The sequence below is a fragment of the Scomber scombrus genome, chromosome 11 (assembly GCF_963691925.1).
Source record: "Scomber scombrus chromosome 11, fScoSco1.1, whole genome shotgun sequence".
Classification (NCBI taxonomy): Eukaryota; Metazoa; Chordata; class Actinopteri; order Scombriformes; family Scombridae; genus Scomber; species Scomber scombrus.
Genome location: NC_084980.1, coordinates 16,258,555 through 16,279,778, shown reverse-complemented (window position 1 = coordinate 16,279,778; position 21,224 = coordinate 16,258,555). Strand labels below are relative to the sequence as shown.

The 21,224-nt window shown below is 43.6% G+C and overlaps 1 protein-coding gene across 2 annotated transcripts in view; it reads left to right on the top strand.

The window, feature by feature from the left end:
- Positions 1–21,224, top strand: part of LOC133990414 (zinc finger protein 521) — an 89,347-nt gene that overhangs the window by 53,791 nt on the left and 14,332 nt on the right. For both annotated transcript variants that reach the window (XM_062428723.1, XM_062428722.1), the window contains one exon: positions 15,928–16,059. In XM_062428723.1, the coding sequence (XP_062284707.1) occupies positions 15,928–16,059 (132 nt within the window). The remainder of the gene's footprint in view (positions 1–15,927; positions 16,060–21,224) is intronic.

The following is a 21,224-nucleotide window of genomic DNA, read 5'->3' as shown; positions in this document are numbered from 1 at the left end:
GAGGTGAGATGGACTGAACCAACCACAAACCTGTTGATGAGACCAAGTTGGGAGTCTATAAAGCTGGAGGGAAGATTTCACTGGTACTGTTCAATAATGCTAAGTCTAGTGGGAACAGACAGACTGCTGTTTACAGATGGATTTGTTTTCTCTCTACACATACAGTAACATGCCATGCAGAGTCAACAGAATGACTCACCGTTGCAATAAAGCTGATTAATTTCACTGTCTGTAAAAATATACAGTATATCAAACAGGCAAGACACAAGAAAGAAACAAGACTGTTTCTGTTTCCACAGTCTCCTTTTTTCTTTATTCCCTCTTTTGGAAAGATGATATGAAGCAGAAATAGTAATCATACAGTAAAGACATTTCCTCTAAATTATTTAGTAATGTGTCTTTTTATAGACAGGTTTACCTATGGACCTTACTAAAAGCTTGGTACTTAGCAGCAGTTTTCAGAGTGTATCTCTACACTGGATCATATTGCTTTAGTGGATGGTATTTCTCTTTATCGCTGTGAATGGTGATGCACAGTATGAACAGTAAAGGCATATCTTGATGTCTGCCATCCTGGAAATGATGGCAGTATTGTTTGTTTGTCTGCTTTGTTCCATACACCAATAAAAATACGCTCAAAATGAAACCTTGGTGTAACGATGACCTTAAACGCAATGACACTCTTTCCCATAACATTGTGCTGTCCAATAGTCCAGAACTCCCCTAAGAGGCCTTACAGCAAGTCTAGGAGGAACCAAATGAGAGAGAAATCGATTATTTTCCTCTCTTCACTGTCTCTGCCCTGGCTGAATTACTGAAACAAGATGCTGCACTTAGAGGAGTCTTTTGAGAGGCAGAGGGAGAGAGAGAGGTGGGGGAGAGAGAAACACTTTTAGGGACATGGGTGCCATTTAGACTAGGACCATCTTCTCAGAGAAAGCCACTAAAAGCAGTGAATGATCCTCTTCCTGTCCCTGGCTGGGAGGCGGTTAGCCTCCTGTGGTTAAGTGAATACAGAACATCCACTCAGGTTTGAGGTCAAAGCAAGATCATTAAAAAAGAATATTAATTTCTGAAGTCCAAGAATGACATTCATACACATCATTTTATAGCTGTATCAGATCATCTTAAACTTTCGCTAAACATAGCATAGTTACAGTGTGGTGTGTCCAAAACCATGAGACTGAGTCACATGGACACCATCTGATGTTGTTGTCAGACTTCCTAATGTCAAATGGGTGTTGCTTAACATCCACACCAGGTTTTATTGTCTGAACTATGAAGATGAAAATGAATCCCGTTCGTTTGGTAGACAGAATGTGGTGCTTAAGGGACCCAATCCCTGTAAGTGCCATTAAGTGGAAATTGCCGTTCACATATTCCAGTGGTTTGATTAATTACACTCTCTCATGTGCTTTCATAAAGGCCCAATGAAATATGGGGAGCAAATTGCATTGTGTTCCTGTATCCTGTTATGTAAAAGCAGTTTAATTATTGACACATGTTTTGCCACCTGGCAGGGGAAAGGATGGTTGGACATGAATAGGAATCATACAATAGATATTATGGACGGGTAGGGCTAGCACTTGAGATGCCATGTGTTTCTGTATCTGTGACTCATTTATGTCCCTGTCTTCTCACTGCATCAGGTTCTCCTACTGAATCAGAGCAAAGAGCAGACATGATCAGCTGGATATGTCACAGCTGTAAGGAAAGCCTTTTGAGAAAGTGACTGCACTTTAAAACCTGTTTAACTTTGTGTGGCGGTGGCGCTTTTTAAAAGGTCTCTTCCAATAAATATGTAGTTAAGGAGATATTTTGTGAAGGCTGCACACTCTCTCAGGGGGATTAAAAGATCACTGCTGGTTTTGTGTGATATCTTAAGATTGCTCTGTTTTGATCAGAGCAGCGGCTTAGACACTGCTTAGTTACTGACACACTCCTACTTTGAACTCAAGGAAGCAGCGTAAGAAGACAACAAGCAAATCTGCAGTTTTAACTTAAAATGTCTTAATTCCCTTTATTCTTTCCTTTTTCTTTGTTTCTGGACAGTGTTTTCCATGAACAGTGCCCTCTACTGCCATGGAGACTAAATAGCATCAGTGTGTCAGGGCAGTGCTTCCCTTCTGTTGTAGCCAGTAGTACTTAGGCTCCACTCTATTCTGTATTCTACAGTGTATGTGGAGGTATTAGCTCATAAAACCCTCCTACTGTCATATGAACCCACTGCCGTCCCTGAGCTCTATATGAACAGCAGGGCTCTGATACTTAGTCCCAAGCTGTTCCTGTTTGCCCAAAACGATCAGGCCTGGCCTCGTGCTCTCTACCTGATCTAGTTGACTGGGCTGTGTAAGTTAGGTAGGCAGTCCCTGTCTCCTTCCCCCTCCTCCCTCCCAATATGCACTTGGACCCGAGCTCAGGCTGCACCTTTTGTGTTCCATAGGGATAGGGGGGCCAGATGGAGGAATTTGATTAACCAGCAGTGGAGGACCAAATGTTCAATTGGATACAGAACCAGTTGGAAGGCGGGAGGGAGTGAGGGATGAGGCGGGGTAGAGGGAGAAATCTAAAATGGCTGGTCATGTGCGCTGGCCAACACTTTCCAAAGGGGAGCCCAAACAGACACTGAGGTGTAGTAATGCAGAAGCCCTTTTCCAAGTACCAGCTGGGCCTTTTAGGAGCCTCTATCCCCATAGCAGACACTCGGCAGCCTCCGAGCAGCTTGACTTTACCATATGTGGAACTTTTTTATGCTCCACCTGGTTTCCCCAGGGGACCTGTGCCGCTGGGACGCCGGAGGCAGGTGAATTGCTCTTAATGCAAGGCACTGAATCACTGGGCCAACAACATGAGGGAAGTGCCTAGGGAGAGGAAATGGATCTGCAGAAAGACTGGCGCGGACTGGCACGACCTTGGAGCTAGGGCCCGCTGCGGAGAAGAAAACGAGGCCGCGTGACGTGTCATTGTGACTCCACTCACCACACACCTCCACTTCAATAATATCCACACTTTCTTATATAACATTGTGCATCAATTTACAAAGGGCTTTTTTTTTTAAATGGAACCTAATCCGTGTGTTAGCTATGTCTTTCTCAGCAGTAATTTACAGCCTCTGTACCACTACCAGTTCCTTTATATAATTTCAATCACCCTTTTTGCAGTTTCTTCCTACGTAGATGTTTGATATAATGATCTATTGATAAAAATTTGACAGTGTTAGTTTAGTAAATGCAGTATGACAATATTCTACAATACAGCATTTTTGTCGCAATCAAGTATTTGCATTCTCCATGAATATTTCCATCTTTATTTTGAAACATCAATTGTTGTAATTCTCATTGGAGACTGAATATTTTTCTTACATAGTTTGATAGTATGGACCATCAGGACAGGTAGGTCAGATGAGGGAAATTTTGGCCTGGACAGTGGGGGTGTGGTCACTCTCCTGCCTGCACCTGTCTCACTGAGTCTGTGGCACAAAGCCAGAGGTCAGGGGTCACCACAGGGGGCTGTCAAGGTCAAAGGTTTATCACTCTCCAAGGGAGCCTGGAGCCATCACTCAGACCCTACAGTACACACGATCTGCCCAGTTCAGTTTTTTTCTTCCCCCACTTTTTCTAATCCTTCCAAATGGCTCGGGCAAAACTCCTGACAGCAGCAAAGAGAAACAAACTGTGGGGTGTGGAGCTCTAAGCCAGCAGCTGGAGATTTCACTTTGAAAAGATTCCCTTTTACTCACTGCCCTTTCCACCAATCAGAGGGCCCGCCAGAGTCCAGGCACCCAGAGCAAGTGCCCTCTGACCCTGCCAGTGGTTGTTGGTTTATTTTGTTTGGGCATTTTAGAGAGGATGGGGCTGCTTTCGACAGGTCAGGCAGCAGGACTTGGATGAGGTCTTTAGCAAAGACAGCCAGAGAGGGCGAATTTCGCAGCTCGAGAAAAGACTCAGGCTACTCTGAGCTTGTGGTGCAGTTCCACCATTGCACTCATATTGCTAGTGAGGTTGTCATATTCATTGAGACATGTGGAAAATGGTCCACTTTGGGGGGAAAAGAGGGGCCAAAGTCAATTCCATCAAGTAGACAGAAATTCCTCGATACCTCTGTTTATGCAGCTGTGCCCTGTGATCAAATTACACCAACCCCCTTGCAATACCCACACCTCCCTTCTGCCCCTTATGCCACCACCGACCCCCCACCACCACCACCACCTCTGAATTTGCCAGGAACCTTGGATGGGTCTCCCACTCACCAGGGAGAGTGGGAGAGGTAAAGAGACATGAGGGGGGCACATAACCCAGAGTTCCACCTACCCGCAGTAGTAATTGGGGCAGAGCCACAGAGCTTCCATGGGTCATAGGAGGGGCCTGTCATGTGAGGGGCACATAGGGGCAGGCAAAGAAGGCACATCCCCAGAGAAGAAGTACTAACCGTCATGCTGTAGCACCAACTCTGACAGACCACAGGGAATGGACCCGCCGCATTGAGCCTGTCAGCTGTTCCAGCAGCGCAGAGCGATCGTGGAGCCCTCCGCTGGGACTGTATTACTGAAGGCTTTTCTTCTCTGCCACTGTTTTATTTTTTGGGTGGGGAGGGCAGAGTTGTGAGTCTGTGTGCGAGAAGGGGTGTTGAGGGGTATAATTGAGAGCACAGAGGGAGCTTCGTCTCTCCATCTTATGATTTGGAGGTGAAGACAAGCGCCCTCGGGGGCCCCCTGTCAGAGCTTTTGGGCGCGCTCAGTGCAGACTTCAATAAAAACACACAAAAAGAATTCCCCCACAAGGGCGCCTGGCTGAATTGCTGACGCCAATGTAAAAGATTCCGTTTTCTGTGAATCATTTAGTACGCGACCCTGAGCACTCTACACAACGTGACAATAACAGGAAACCCCCCTCTGTCCCCCTTATTGTGAAAAAATGAGAATTGCAACAAACCGAGAGAATGAGAGTTTTTTTTTCATACATACTATTTCACACATCGATCACCCTGTGCCACTCCTCCATTTTCCTCTTCCCCTCCCAACTCTCACTCCTCTTTTCTTTTCTCCTCTCACTGTATTCCTGTCATGACAAATGTCAAACACAGTCAGTTAGGAGAGTGTTTTTTCTTTTTGGTAACCAAGCGCTTGCCAAGTCGAATGTGCGCTGGGACAAGACTGCTGCGGAAGCATCACATTCGAGCATCAGCATCAGATATTTCTGTGAAAGTAACAGAAATGTTTGAAGGTGTTGTCACAAGCTCACAGGTTCCTGCTGTTTGTGTGCACCAGAGGGAAATGGCGCCTTCTCAGCCCTTTTGTCTCCTCCCTCCCCATTGTTGTTTTTAAACTTATTTCTCTGTTAAGTTGTTATCACTTTTATTGTGGTTAAGAATCTCAGCATGGCTGTTTTTTGTGGATTTTGACAGAGGGGGTCGGTGTTGTAGTCAGAGTTAAAATTAGAGGAGTTGCTTTTCTGTGTGACTTGGAGACATGTCATCTTCTAGAAGCGGTGGGGAGTCTGTCAGTCACAGCCATGGTGTGTTTTAATCATCTATGTCCCACTTGGAGAAGCGCTGACGGTTAGAGTGAGGGTTCCCTCCCCTGGACAATACCAGTATGCTAGAATCTCATACACTCTGATGTCAGACGTAGCAACCAGTTAAGAAATATGAGACGTTTCTTCCTCAAGTTAATCCTGCTAATTCAATGGGGGAATCAAGCAATGTCTGGTGAATTTGAAGACATATCACAAGTGTGTTTGAAGGTTTTTGTGATCTTTCAAACGATATGACAGCTGGAAGAAGATTGGCAACAAAATAGCAGGAGTTTGTCATAAGAGAATGGAGCTGATAGAATAATCAAAACCCACGACATCTTAGAAGCTTAATGAGCGAGGGCTCCCCCCAAGCGAGCAATAATAATAGTGTTTTGTAATTCTATAGCCCTTTTAATAATACTCCAAGGGGTTTTAAATAGACATTTCTTTGTAAATCAAAGTAGGTTAGATGGTAAATTATATTTTCCATAATGCAGCAGTGATGTCGGGAAATGTGTCTTTACAGTATGATGCTGTGAGAGAATGTACATACCCAAAGCCGGGAAACTGTGATGCAGAACCAGGCTGCAGATTCTCTTAACCCTGTGCAGAATTGGCCACTACACAACACCCATCCGGCTCACTCTCCTTTAACTCCAGCCCCCGTCTGAGCATTCTCCCTGCAGACCTCTCCAGAGATATGGTCTCTCATTTCTGAGAGCATCCTTTGACAGTCTTAATGGACAAGTAGTCTCTCTACAAGGCCAGGAGAGCTCTCGCTGAAAATACCACTCTGGGCATGTCTGAGATAAATACTGTTTTCTCCTTTCTCATCTCAGGCCCATCTAAGGTTGTGCTTATGGCAGAAATTAAACAGAGCTGTCAAACAGCAGTGAGCATTGAAGAGAATAGCGGAGAGGAGAGGAGAGGAGAGGAGAGGAGAGGAGAGGAGAGGAGAGGAGAGGAGAGGAGAGGAGAGGAGAGGAGAGGAGAAGAGAAGAGAAGAGAAGAGAAGAGAGGAAATCATAAATTCTGTTGTTGTTTTTTTATTATAAAACTTATCAAGAAACTAAAAAAAGCTGTTTTTACAAAAATTGTGTGATAGTAAAAAAAAAAGTATACAAATATATGTAAGAGTTGTGAAATGCCAATTATAATAATAATATTCCTTCTAATTGCAGCTGGAGTTTGGAGATTTACATTTTCAGTATTTAATGTTCACCAGAGTGACGTATGGCACTAAATTGAGCTTTAAACAGAAGTGCTTAGAAAAATATTCCTATAAGCCCCCAAGCAATTAGTCCAGCTGCCTGGCTTTGTCCACCTACCCATTGTGTTCTTTGTAAAAAACATTCTCTTATACCTCCACTTACTCCATCCTTTGAGACGCCATTGGAAAACCAGGGCTCTGAGTTGAACCCACAGTTGGTTTAAGTGTAATGAAATGTATGTCATGTCTCTGGCTCTCTCCCTCTGGCTTCCCCTCACCCCTGGCCCCCTGAAAGCACTGCCTTTGACAGGAAGGCCTCAGTGGCTTCTTCTGCAGTGATCTTTAGCCCCTTCAGGTCCCATTGACTATTTCAGGACGTCCCTGCGATTTGAGGGTGGACTCAACCGTTCACACATGCTTCAGAGAATCGGCTGAGGAGAAAAATAGACAGATAGATGGAGTGGAAGCATCGGACAGCTAAACCAGCGCTTTGGGAAATTCTACCCTGATGCCTGGCCGCATATAAAAAACAGATAGCCTCCCCTCTAATGTATTTAACGTTTTACAGTATGCTTCTTGAAAAACATCAAGTTGGCTGTGCTTATTATACAGACTATGGACCTATCTATGTGCTCATCTGCTCAGCGGTTTACGATGTTTTTCAGTTGTGTGCTCTATATCATACACATATTAAAAAACTATGGCAACTGAAGTCAGGTGTAGTTTCTGCAAAGGGACCCAAGCTGAGCCATTCCAGATTTTGCACATTTGAATTTGAACATATATTAACTCAGTTCCTAGTGTCTCTTTATTTATCATATTCAATCTTTATGCAGATGAGGGCAAACAGATCATGCATGGAACACTTACCTTGCATCTGTATGTGTGTATGTTTATGAGGCTGTGTATGTGATTTACCGGAAGCTTTTGTGAGTGTGTGTCTGTGCGTATGTGTGTTTGTTCCCATGTGCACAACTCTGCTTGGACATGTGTCTGTGCATGGATATTGCAGCTTGGAGAGAGTGTGCATGTCCACTATATTACACAGAACGTGCGAGGGGTGCCTCAGCATGTGTGTACTGCTGTCTGTTCGGAGCTCTCGGCGCCAGCAGGGTGCGCCATTCCAATTTACCCATCAGCCACAGAGGCAGGGGGTAAAAGCGCGGGGCATCACTGTAGGAGATTTCACATTCGAGGGACGAGATTACCAGTCAGGGGACCCCTGTGTAGAGGTGATGAGGGAGGGAGACTGTAGGGGCACAGTGTGGGGGAGTTGGGACTGTTGGGGGACAGGGGAGTGGTGAGAAGGGGGAGGGAAGCACGACTCAACGCCACCCTGGAATCCTTGTGCTCTCTGTTTTCTGGGGAGCGTAGCTGCCAAACTGCACATCTGTTTGACACCAGGCGCTGTGGTATGGCAGCCAGGGGCTGTCTGTCCTCATTCACATCTCTTCTCTCTCTAGTTTGTTCTAAGTATCTGGACAACAGTGTAGGTCTTGCAAAAAGAAAAAGAAAAAACAAGGATTATACCTTTCATGCGAGCAAATTTCATCCTGCTATCTCTTGTTTTCTCATCCTACCTACTGTAATCACATGCACAGAGGAGATTTGTGTATGCTAAAGTACTGGAACATAATCATGGCATTGTAAAACCATCTTGAATAGTTACCTCAGACCCAGAGACCCAGCCTGCTGTCGGCCGTGCTAACTCAGCCTGTGTTTGAGTGTCGGCCAAGTCAGCTATGGCTGCTCCAGAGGCCCTGAAGCCTGTTGGGGAGACGGGACATTCCAAACAGCATAACTCATTCTTTACACCCTCTCTGCTACCATTAGTTAATTATATGCAGGTGTTTTCCTTTCTCAGGTTTTTGCTGTAGATCTAATAAAAATGTAACCATAAGTACATAAAGCCAGATAGTCAGAGAAAAAGGAAGGGGGAAACATTGTGGAGGAAGTGGCTGAATGTGCTGTGTGAAGCAAATTATTGCCCCCATGTAGATTCATCAGTTCTCCCTGCTGGATTAAGGAAGGGCCTTTCTAATGAAGTTCGCCCCGTCAAAATGAAGGGACTAATTCTGATTTAGCTGAGGTAATGAACTTCCCCTCTCCTAGTGAGAGCAGTACCATGGGGTGAGGAGAGAGGGGTGGTTGTGTGAGGGAGAGGTGGGGGCAAGGGAGAGTGGCTGCAAGAGAGAGAGGGAGGCAGGACGAACACGAGACTGGAGAGAGACATAGAGCGAGGACAGTGAGGTAGAGGGAAGAGAGGAAGCTAGGTAGAGAATGAGCAAAAAATTATGCAAAACGCCTGTCTCGTATTTGCTGAGATGTATTAAATTTCCAGTGCGGGTGCCTGTGTTATATAAAATTATGCTAATGTCTTGTGGCCCGCTGCGAATGGCGGCTTGCTGGTCCTGAGCATGCGTGGCTGGCCGCTACACGGAGCGCACTCAGTGGGACTCAGCTTTTCTATTAAGGAAAACCTCTAGACACCTGATGATGAATTCTCTCTCACCAAATGTTCCCCTTTTTTGTGTCGAAAACATGAGCGCTTTTCTAAATGACTTTGGAGAGCCCGGTGTGGCGCTCAGCGGCCTGCGTCGAGCAGGGGGGAAGAGGGTATAAGGGGGGGTCCCTCTGCAGCAGACTAAGGGAGTCAATTAAGGCAAGCACTGATAATTATAAGCCGGCAGAACGCAGGGGCTGGCTAATTGTACAGTGTTCCATGCCGCGAGCCCAGCCAAGGGGCCTTTCCACAACGCTCTCTTTCCCTGCTCCTTTGTGTGGACCACAGACCCCATAGAGCCATATACCTCAGCCTGACAATGCCACAGTGAGGCTAGCGAAGAAAGCCAGGCATGTGCCCATAATTAACTTTTTATATTCAGGCCACTCATTCTTTTGAGACCTGAAAGAGAGATTCTGGTTAGATTCGAACCACAGATTTTCTCCCCTCTTTGCTTGCCAGAAAGTTTTTTTTTACCAATTTAACTGTTTCTTTGCTTGTTTTTAATTGGTTTCTTTAACTTTGCACAGTAACTTTCAAAGAGCACAAGAGTCTTGGAAAGTCAGAGCGTCACTTGACCTTTATTTCCTTCCAACAAGAAAAAGCCCAGCAGTTTAGAATAGGCATGTATAGAGTAAATTAGAGCATTTCAGTTCAGAATGGTGTTTGTGTGGCTGCAGGGGGTCCGGAGCTCCCATGCAATCCATCTCACCAGCTTGCACTGTTTGTCCCCAATGGACCTCCATACCTGCCTGCAGCTGGAGTGCCTACACATCATTCGTTAACAAGTATTCGGCTCTTGCCTTTGTTTTGGATTTCTCCCTTCTCTTTTTTTTCTTTTCTTCTACCTCTGTGACCTACACACTGTTCATTTGACCAAGTCTTAACCATTGTGGGTTCCAACTGTAAGAATAGCAGGTAATGTAGTCCAGGCAAACTACAAAATGGCAGACGATCATTCAAAGCTTAAAGTAACGCCAAATCCTCCTGAAACACCAGCTTCACCTGGTTTTACGAGCTAGTTTCTTTGGCATGCTACAGAGTGCAGATTTATATTTAAATGTAGTCTTTTGGCTAATATATAAGTAAAAATAATCCAAAATTTCACAAATGTTTCATGTCTTAATATCATTGTGTGTTTTTCTAACTATTTTTAAGTATACAGTTACTCATTTTAGAATTAAAAAAAAAAGGTTCTCTTTGATTGTATGCCACTTTTTGTTACATTGCCACAACACAACACAAACAAGGTTATATATGCCCAGTGCAAGGTATTGATTGAGAAACACAAAGTGCAGCAGGTTCTTCATGAATCTCAGGCTCAGTGTAGGCACCTGGCACATGTATTCTGGTCTCAGGACTACTTTTGTAAATTGGTTTAACATGATAGTGTAGAGTAAAGTTTTCTCTTCATTTATTAACACTCCAAAAATGACTACTGGCATTAGTTTCTGTATTTTCAGGAGCTCTTGGCAAAATAACTCAAGTGGAAATGTCTGTTCAGTGTGTTTATGTTAGGCAGAAGGAGAAATGTCCTTATGTTTTTGTCCCCCATGTTTTGTGAACTCCAAAAGGTGTTCTAGTCGGCTAAACCTTTTGTAACATTCATTCATGCATTACGCATGTTTATCTCAACACAAAAACCTGTCAGTTTGGGATTTCTACCTCTGGCCCTGTAGCCAGGGGAGCTGTGAGGCGGTTAATGTAGGCGCAAAGAAGCTGATCCTAGCAGGAGCCTAGCCCTGCTCTGATTAGCACCTCCAACGAGCTGCCATGCATCAGAGCTGACATTCTCCCAGAGACATGTTCCCCCAGAATCCTTTGCTCTTGCTGTGCGAGGGCGTCACCACCACTGACATGTCATAGCCAACAATCTCACCTTACCCCTCCTTCTCCCTGTGGATGTTGGAAAACAGCATCATGCATGCATAGAACTTGGGACCCTGACATTAGGGCTTCAGTACCTCACTAAGCTTATCTTTCACATTTCTCTTGCAGACACAGAATATGTCTTTTACATGCCCACTTCCCTACAGGCAAACTGCAGTAAAGCTTCTCCGTTCATGCTGTGGTAGTTTTCCAATCTCTTTGATTTTATTAGCTAGCACTCGACCACATTTCCATCACTGTTCGTGTAATACATTAAGTCTTTGATAGAATGAGGTGAATTTTCGAGGTGCCATGATTAAATCTTGTACTTTCATTTCAACATTTTGCACTTGATTCACTCTGTCCTTCTCAAACTGTGGATGCAGGAAATAGATATTAGTAACGTTCCCCCCAGGCACCAGTTCTCCAATCAGCTTTGGTCCAGCGGGAGTCCATCCCTTTGCGATCCCACCTACTACCTTCCTACCCCCATCCACAGCATTCTCCAGGCCTTAATGGGCCTTGTAGTACTTCTGAAATTAGTTTGTGAACAGTGCTTCTACCTCAAGAGAGCACACCACACGGAGGTGGAGTCAATTTGTATTCACCCATAATTCCCTGGGCCTTAATCACTCTGATTTTCCCCCCATTATCTGTTAATGGATAGTTCCTGCAGAGAGAAGAGAGAAGTAAACCCACCTACTGTTTACAGGCCTGAAGCTGTCTACTCTGCTACTATCCACAATCCCATAGTGGGTTGTATATACAGCAATGAGTCCACTGAAAACCAAATCTTTTAGGTTTATTAACATAGAACTCCAACATCAGGCTGAATATTATGAGACAGATGGTAGAACAGAAAGCAGACTCTTGCTAAAGGTGAAATTCCTCATAAAAATGATCTCTCCAAGCAGGTTTATGGCAAGGATTTATATTTATAAAAACTTGGTATTGCACTGACCTGTCTGACTGGACCAACCTTGATTTCTAAGGTGGTTCCATCTCTAGCTTTCCCTAAAACAACCCACGGCTGCCTACTAAATATTCTTAATTTTTTTCCCCACTTGTTTACTCATTACTTTCAGCAAAGACGTGACTTGATTGATGTCCTTTTTATCATTTGTTAGAGTGTGCTGCTCTGGTGACACAAGTAGCGTGGTTCCCCCCTTAAGAGTGAGCTTCAGAGAACCATTCACTATGCCCCAGAGAGGAGCCTAAATCTAAGTATCAGATTTTTCTCTTCCAAAGCCAAATGCTAAAAGCAATCCCCTCCAATTCCAACTGCTTCTCAGCAGAATTGTTTAAATAGAGTAAGGGGCAGTGGTGGTGGGGGGAGTGGTGGTGTTGGAACGGAATAAGCTGAGGGAGAGTTTTTAATTAAGCAATGCCCTGTGTTATACTTAACTATACACTCTATTATCAGAAAGTTAGGCTGTCTTTAGTTACTTTGGTTTCAGTCAACTCCCTGTCAGTTGAAGGCTGTGTACAGACACTCTTAAGCAAACTAAGCTGTGTCTATCAAACGTTTAGCCCTGCCTTAAACTTACAGGATTCAATATGCGGCAACTGTATCGTTGTTACATATAGATTTTACTAAACTATGCAAGCCAGACCTGCAAGCCCCAGCGTTCCAAACAACCTTCAACAGCACATGAACTTCAGCCCGGATAAAGTAAACAGTGAGGAGAAATAAAGACCATTCTTTTTGAGAGTAGTTTTTCCTCTTTCTCTCTCCTGTCCTCCACATGGGAGAGATATTAGGCGTTTGTGTTTTAAGGAGCTGTGAAATACATAAACCATGAGCCACAGGAACGCGAGGCCCTGTGGATATGCAGATGGGCTTACTTTGCTGGTGTCAGGGATGCTTAGAGGGAGCAGGCACAGGAGCAGTTCTCATCTAAAGGATTTTCTTAGGAGTGCAGAGGGACAGGGTGGTGGCAGCGGAGAACACTCGGGAGACTCAGAAACAGAGAGTGGGAGGGAGAGAGAGAGAGAGATGAGGATAGAGAGAGAGAGAGCTGACAGTCCCCTGTGGCCCTGTAACTATATCCAGAGTCTGCTCAGTGCATAGAGAGGGGTGGGGGCTCATGCAGGGCGATGCTGATTGGGCAGCTCTGGAGTAGGGCTGGGGAAGTGACAGGAAGTGACCTCAGCCCAGTGAGGCAGCTATAGGGGCGAGTGAGCTGACTTCCTCCCTTGGCTCTCACTAAGAAACAGGCTGCCAGCCTGATCCAACCCCTGTTACACTGCTGAATACAAACCCAGCCCTACACAAACTGCATTACAGGGGCTAACAGAGCACAATTTACTCATGATGGACTCACAGTCAAAGAGCGATTGCTCTCCCAACTTCTCTCTAAATCTGTCTATTTATATATTACTGTATGTGGCACTGTTTAAGATCAGGTTTGCGTATAAAGTATTTTAGAAAACTACATAGCCTTTTTTAATGAAACTATACAATTGTGACCCAATTGGGTTTACACCCATGGTAGGAGTGAACAAGCTTAGAGCTGAGTGCAACAGATGAGGAAGGGAAGTTAGAAAATATTGTGAGACAGACTATTACATTGTTGGTCTTTTCATTGTTTTGTTTTTTTAAAATAGAAAACTGTAGAATGATTTAGATGATAGAACTTTTACTCTTTAAATGTGAAAATATACAGTATTCTTATCTCCTTGCAATTTTCCCTTGATGCACCTGCTCACAGACACAAACACACACATGCACGCACACAAGGTCAGTCAGGCAGGTGCAGAGTTATCTGCATAATGAAACAGGCCAGGTCTCTAAAGGGACAGCGTTGTGCACTAGGGTCAAATGAGGGCTGCGCATATGGCAGAAGAATAGATCTGTGAACCCTGCAGCATGCTTGACCTTAGTGTACACCCTAACACAGAAAAGCAAACTCAATGGTGATCAAAGAGGGCAGTGATCTTCTTGCACGGTTGTGTGGATGCGCTCGTGCCACCCCCCCACCCCCCTCTTTTGCTGATGCCTGCTGCTACACATACGCACATGTAGGCTACAGAATAACTCATCTGTCAAATGCATGATTGCAGAACACGCCATCAACTATTTCCTTTTCAAACTACTATGGGCTGCTTTAATTGGCCTCTACTTTTTTCCAGATAGTCATTAGGGAACAGGATTCAAGCTTGTGCTGATGCCCAATTAATGATTTGTTTTTATGCTGTACACACCACGCTATGTGATATACAATGCCATATGTTTATGTTATTGAGAAGAGATTGTAAAAGAACATGTGGTAATATGTTACAGTAAAAAGTTCAATATGTACTGTGCACATTCCCACTATTTATTTTGGCAATGCCTGGAGATGTTTCTCTTCCCTTCTCTTCCTTTTCCTGGAATATCAGGGGTCACTGTGTTGCAGTTGTCCCTATTAGAATCAATCTTTAGGGGAGGAAACTAAGATACCTGTTTTTCATTACTCAATACTTTTATATGTCCGATGAAATTGCAAGGTCTGCAGTTTTTACTGCTGAGATTATGCATTTTAGCAAAAAAATATATTTTTAATTTTTTGGATGTAATTTGATGTTATTGTAACACAATATTTTAAGTTTAGACAACTGTAATTTTAGGCAGGTTTTTTGTAATAATAAATCAAAACAGAATAATAGAAAATGATGGTGAACAAAAAACAAAACAACTTAAAGATGAGTTTCAGGTGTACTTTTTGTGGTAGAAACAAGTTAATCTCAACATTTAAAAAGCAAAGTTGTGGTGATCGAACTAGACTGACAAAGCAGGAGTTGCCTTGTCTATAGCAAGTTACTAGTTTATTGTGCATCAATGTTTTTCAGCAGACTTGTTTCGCCAGATTTGCCTGAAGCACCTTAGATTAACCCTCTACTTGCATCCTCCAGGGCTCGAGCTGGGCACAGCTGGTTAGGTAGATTGTGTGTTCGTGCTTCTGGTACCCAGGGCCTATGTGGTGGGCATTGGGCTGTAGGGAGCTGGGGATAAACCCTATATGAGTCCCTAGTGTATCCTCCCCACCCCCTTGCAGAAACTGGCCTAATGTCTGGCTTGGCAGGAGTTTGATAGATGGCAGAGTGTATAGGCTCATGGCAGAGTATATAGGCCTTTTATTGACGCACTGGAGATGGGCAGTTCACTGGAAGTCTGAGTCAGCAGATCGTTTTGCCAATGAGTGTGCAGGTTCACAGTCTGAACCACATTTATTTAAGTTATCAGTGGCTGCATCTGAGGTAGTCTAATGTGGAGATAGACGTGTGGGGAATTTTAATGCCAAGCAGATAAACTGGGAATCTGTCCTGCTCTTGAAATAATTGTCATATCACTGTATTAAAAATGTTGCTTCTTTGCTCAAATAACCAATTTTGCTATTTGAAATTTGACTGTCTTGGATTTATATTGATTCACATCTGCAAAGCACAAACGACTGTTTCCTTCATTTGGACTCCCTTCAAATGTGTTTTAATTTGCAGACGCTAAAAATAAATTATTTTGCATATAATTTAATCAAAAAGATGACGCTCACCATGTTCAAAGTGCAATGCCTAGTCTGAGCGATTAGGACCCCAGCTGGTCATCCAATTTATGCCTGATGGGAGCAGATCACACGTTACATTATTTCCTGTCTGAATCATGAAAATCACAGGCTGGAGTCTTGGTCAAAAATTTGTTGAATTTAAATTTCACACGAAATAATGAAGTAAAAGAAGAGAAAAGAAAAGAAACAAGGCAGAGTGAGCCATTTGCTGGCTCCTCTGCCATTCATGCTCTGTTTATTTTTCCCTCTTATGGTTTTCTGTGTGTTTTTGTTGTTTCTTTTTTACAGAGGAAGGATTGAACCATGAATGCAAGCTCTGTAGTCAGTCATTCGACTCACCAGCAAAGCTTCAATGCCACCTGATTGAGCACAGCTTTGAGGGCATGGGCGGAACCTTCAAGTGTCCAGTCTGCTTTACAGGTGTGTATTGTGCATGTGCGTGTGTGCATGCGAGCGTGTGTATCTTGGATTCGCAAACCCAATGAACTGATCGAAAGATTAGAAACACCGTTTTTTAAGTACATGTCAGCTTTGGAGGCATTTACATCCTCACTATGCAAAGCTTTGCATTTCCAAGCTGTCTTTTTTTGTGTGAAAAGGCAAATGGGTTCTAAATGAGTTGGGAAAGGTCAAGCTAGCAGGTCAACTAAAGCTGAGAGCAGTTTGCTGCATGTGGCTTTTTATTTAGTCAAATTACCTCCAAATCAAGGCCAAAGAAGTGTCATGAGGTGAGAGGGGGAGAAAGAAAGAGAGCAGGGGGGAAGACAGTGTGAGCTGAGGAGAGATGGGGGATGGAGGAGTGGGGAAAGAAAAGGAGATGTGCTAATTGTGGATGGCAGTGGTGCTGATAGCTGTAATGATCTCATCTGTCTCTGTGCGTGGAGGTGGAAGGACCGGACTCCTCCTGAGAGGATAGCGCCCTCCTTCAGTGTCAACAGGGTTAACTATCTCTATAATGAAATCTGCAAAGTCGTTAACTTCAGCTCTTCACTCTTTCTCCCTTCTCAGCTCTTTACTCTTCCTCTCACTTTTTGGGTCCTCAGCTCATTTCCTTCTGTTGCCTTTGCACCCCATCCAACCCACTCATCCCACCATCCAAAAAAAGCAAATTTGTCTCTCTTCCACTTGTTACATCAATTAACATTAAGATATTTTTCACATTTTTACCTCTTCATCCACCTAACTGCTCAGCTCTTTATTCATTTTCCTCATCTCTCTTTCCCTCCACTTCCCTCCCTCTTCACCGCTCTACTTCTCTCATTGCTGTTTTTGCCTTATCTCTCTTTTAGCAGAAGCCTATTGATATATCCCCACCCCAAATCCCCCCACCCCTCACAGGGGTCTGGGCATTTAATATACAGAGCATGCCTCCTTCATCTGAGCCTTCATTTTCCACCGCCGGCTTTGACAGACAGGTCCCCCCTCTCCCTCCGCGTCCATATCGATCACGGCGCATGAGAGAGAGGGATGCTGGGAGGGAGTGGGGAGGAGGGATAGACAGAGTACACCCTCAGGACAGTGGTCGCAGAGCAGACAGACAGAGGGGCGAAGGTCTGTGGTTGTGAGGAAGGCAGGCTGAGGAGAGTATGGATGGACTGAAAGACCTCCCTCTATTGGGGATGCAGGGGACACGCAGACTGAAGTCAGAGCACTCGGAGGAAAAGGTGGGATTGAGAAATCTGCTCACAGCTGTCCTTGAATTCATTTCTTCAAGTTGAGCCGGGCATAAAACAGAGAAACAACACCAGTTTAACAGACCAACATAAACTGACCTTTTATTTTTATTGTGTTCAATGTGACATATTTGAATTTACTTAAGCAAAAGTAGCAGTACAACAAAGTTAAAATACTACATATAAGAAGTTTTTTATTCAAATGTACACAGCCCTGCCTGATAGAAATTACATTGATATGCTAATTGAAAACAGCAAATGCCACCTAAAATCTTTTTTTTTAAATCTAGATAATGAGGAAACATTTTTAATTGCCATATCAGACAACTTGCACAATGTTTTTCCGGTTTTGTTCCTACAATATCTGCTTGTAGCAACTACAGCATTATTCAGCTTTTTTTGTGGTTTTGTTGAAGCATTTTCAGTTCTTGCCTAAATGGCTGCAATTGTGGTCTTGATGAAGTGTTCTAAAAGGCAGCAGTGACACAACATATTTACTTTATTAACATTTAACAAAAACCACAATCTCTTTCTTAACCATAACGAAATTGCTTTTGTTGTCCAAAACATAACCACATGCGGTACTGTCAGCAAAATATCACAAATACAAGAACTCATTATGTAGAATGGCTCCCCATGTAATATTACTGGATTATTATTCATTAACAGTATGTAAGCAGCATTTTAATGTTGTATGTTCAATGTGGAGCAAAATTAAACTGTTGGGTAGTTTGTTTTGTAGATGGCCATATGATTTCTAAGAAAACTAATAACTTAAGCTGTCTGCTAAATGCAGTCAAGTAGAAATTGTAATATTTCCCTCTGAAATGGGGGGCAGTAGTATAAAATGATAATGGTCAAGTAATGTCCAAAACTGTAATTAAGTATTTAAGTAAATCTAGTTTTTTTTATAATTCACTACCAGATATTCAGTGTTTTGTTTTTATTTACAGATGAATCCAAAAAGCAAAAACTTGGTGGCAGTGATAGGGGCTGGGTCACTTAAATAACAAGGTTACTCTTTTAAAAGATTTAGGTTTAAAAGATCACCCCCTAATTCGATATCTATGTTTTAGTTTGATCTACCCCATGTGACCCAAAACTAGGTGGGAGGCAGGGAGTGATTATCATCCTTTGACATACCTGATTATCCCCAATCCACACATAAGGGAAACAGAAAGAGGACAAATTATACCACAAAACAGACCAAAGGGAAAGTATTGGGAAAAGTGAGTCATAGACATTATATGAGGGGAAACAAAATAGAGGAGGAAAAGGAGACAAAACTTGGAGGAAGCTGAGAAGGTTGCAACTGGCAAGTTTGGATATGAGATGAAAGAGAGGAAGAGGAGGAGGAAAAAGAGAACTGTGGTAGGAGGGAGGGAGGGTAAATGGAGAGAGGTCCATAAGCCCCTGGATGATGAGAGAGAGACTGACTCTCCCAGGACAGATTTGACAGGTTTCAGAAGTGGGGGAGCCTGCAGCTAGAAGTGTCTGCCTGCACCCTTAGGAGCAGTAGTGAGGGCTGGTGTGGAAATTGTGATTGGGAATATGTGGTTAAGACAAACAAAACAGAAGAAAGTGTGCCTGATGAAAGTTGTACATGTGTGTGTGTGTGTGTGTGTGTGTAGTGTGTGTGTGTGTGTGTGTGTTGTGTGTGATGTGTGTGTGTTGTGTGTGTGTGTGTGTGTGTGTGTGTGTGTGTGTGTGTGTGTGTGTGTGTGTGTGTATATGCTTGTCTTCTACTCACAGCATGACTTGTACAAACTTGAAAAACTACAGGATGCTCTGCTTTCAAATCCGCACGAGTCTGACAAATACAGTAGTTTAATTAGTTTTTTGTTTCGTTCCTGCCCAAAATGTGCTGTTTGCGTGATGTTCAAATATGACATCTCGCATCCAAAAGCCTACATAGGCTTAGCTTTAACCCAAAATTAGTAGTTATCAGCTTATAGCTCCAAATCAACTTTCCCAGCTGACTTGTTTGTGTTGCCTCAAAACTTGGATCAGCCTCTGCATTGTGAACTCTTGGATTAAGCAGAAATGAACACATGTAGGCTAGACGAATAAATAAATAAAAAGGAGAAAAGGGTGGAAAAAGGATAAACTTTTTTTCCCCCTCCCTGCACAAACAGCTTAGTATTGGTGCAGTGCAGCCTGCAGAGAGCACCACCCTGCCAAAATAAAGATGAGCTGGGGCCTGTAGTAAAGGAGACGTCTGCCATGGGCAGGCCCCTGAGATCTAATCAGAGGGTTAACTATCCCCCCCAGCCTGACCCCCTCGGCCTGTGCTCCACACCAGACAGAACTCAGGAGCTCCTCTCTCCTGCTCTCTCTCTGCTCTCTCTCGCTCTCTCCCCTCAGCCCCTCTCTCCAGCTCTCCACCTCAGCCCTCCATCCCGCTCAGCCTCTCCTCACTAGTCCTCTCACTTCTCTCTCTCTCTCCTTCTCATCCTCTCACCTCTCTCCTCATCTCAGATCTCTTCTCTCTTCCCTCTTCTCTCAGCTCTCTCAACTCCACTCACCGTCTCTCTCTCTCCTCTTCTCTCTCTCTTTCTCTCTCTCTCTCTCTCTCTCTCTCTCTCCTCCTCTCTCTCTCTCTCTCTCTCTCTCTCTCTCTCCTCTCTCTCCTCTCTCTCTCTCTCTCCTCTCTCTCTCCTCTATCTCTCTCTCTCTCTCTCTCTCTCTCTCTCTCTCTCTCTCTCTCTCTCTCTCTCTTGCTCTCTCTTGCTCTCTCACTCTCTCTCTCTCTGTCCTCTCCCTTATTCTCTCTCATCCTCAGCAGGGAGAAACACAATGGCCAGCCACTGATCCTGTTTGGATGTGGTTTTGGATTATTTCTTCCCTGTTTCTCTATGTCTTCATTTTAACCCTCTACAGTAGGAAGACATGCTTCTATTCCTCCTCTAAATGGGCATTGCACACATCACATGCTGCCAAATACCAATAGTGTGTCCCCTCATTGTCCAGCTCAGTTTATCCCTTTATTACATGTTGCATGCTAACTGTAAGCAGCAACGTTGAAGACAAAGAATTTGTCTGAATTGTTATTCTCACCACTAATTAAAATGTCAGGACAGTTTATATAAGTAAACTGTTGCAAAATTTGCAATCAGCTTTAATAATAATAAATATAAGCCAAGCCTTGGCAAAACTGATTTATACAAATTATTTAAAAAGTTGTTGAGCTGTAATTTATTTATTTGTCTTAAGTTTCTTATCTGTGTCATTAACCAAGTCAGTATTTATCGCTCCTACTTTTTTTGTAGACTTGTGGATGCCATTGGTGCATTTTAGACTGCCATTGTCACTTGTATATGACTCAATGCCGAGCTAATTGATACATGCATACAGTGGGTGATGAAATGTGTCTCATGCTGGAACTGGATCAGATGTGCATGTAAACAGGGAGAAACAGCTAACTTGGCATCTCAGTTGTGTTTAGCCCTATTCTACAGTATTTGAAGGCCCCCCAAGTCTCAAATCCATTTTTATTTTTGCTGTATTGACTTTTTCCTCCTCTAGCCAAAGACATAATGAAGGCTTCCTGCAGCTGCTGTGACCTGTTTCTGTACAGTATATGCAGACAAAACACAGCGAAAGGAAAAAGCTATTGTTTATCAGCACAATTTTTTCAGTCTGAGCATGTATTCCCCACAAAGAAAATTGTCATCGTTTTTGGAGCATAACTGAGGCGCAAATATGCATGATGGCCGAGGCCTTAACCTTGAGCGGAAATGTTTTGTAACTGACAGTAAAACCAGCCGTCTATCTGCAATTATGTTTATCTTCATATTGCTGTGGTCATTAGTTTCAGAAATGGACCATGGAGTTGTTGTTTGTTCATTAGAGGAGGTTTGTTCATTTCTGGTTAACATGCTGCCATGTTCCTGAGACAGCTGTCACCTAGAC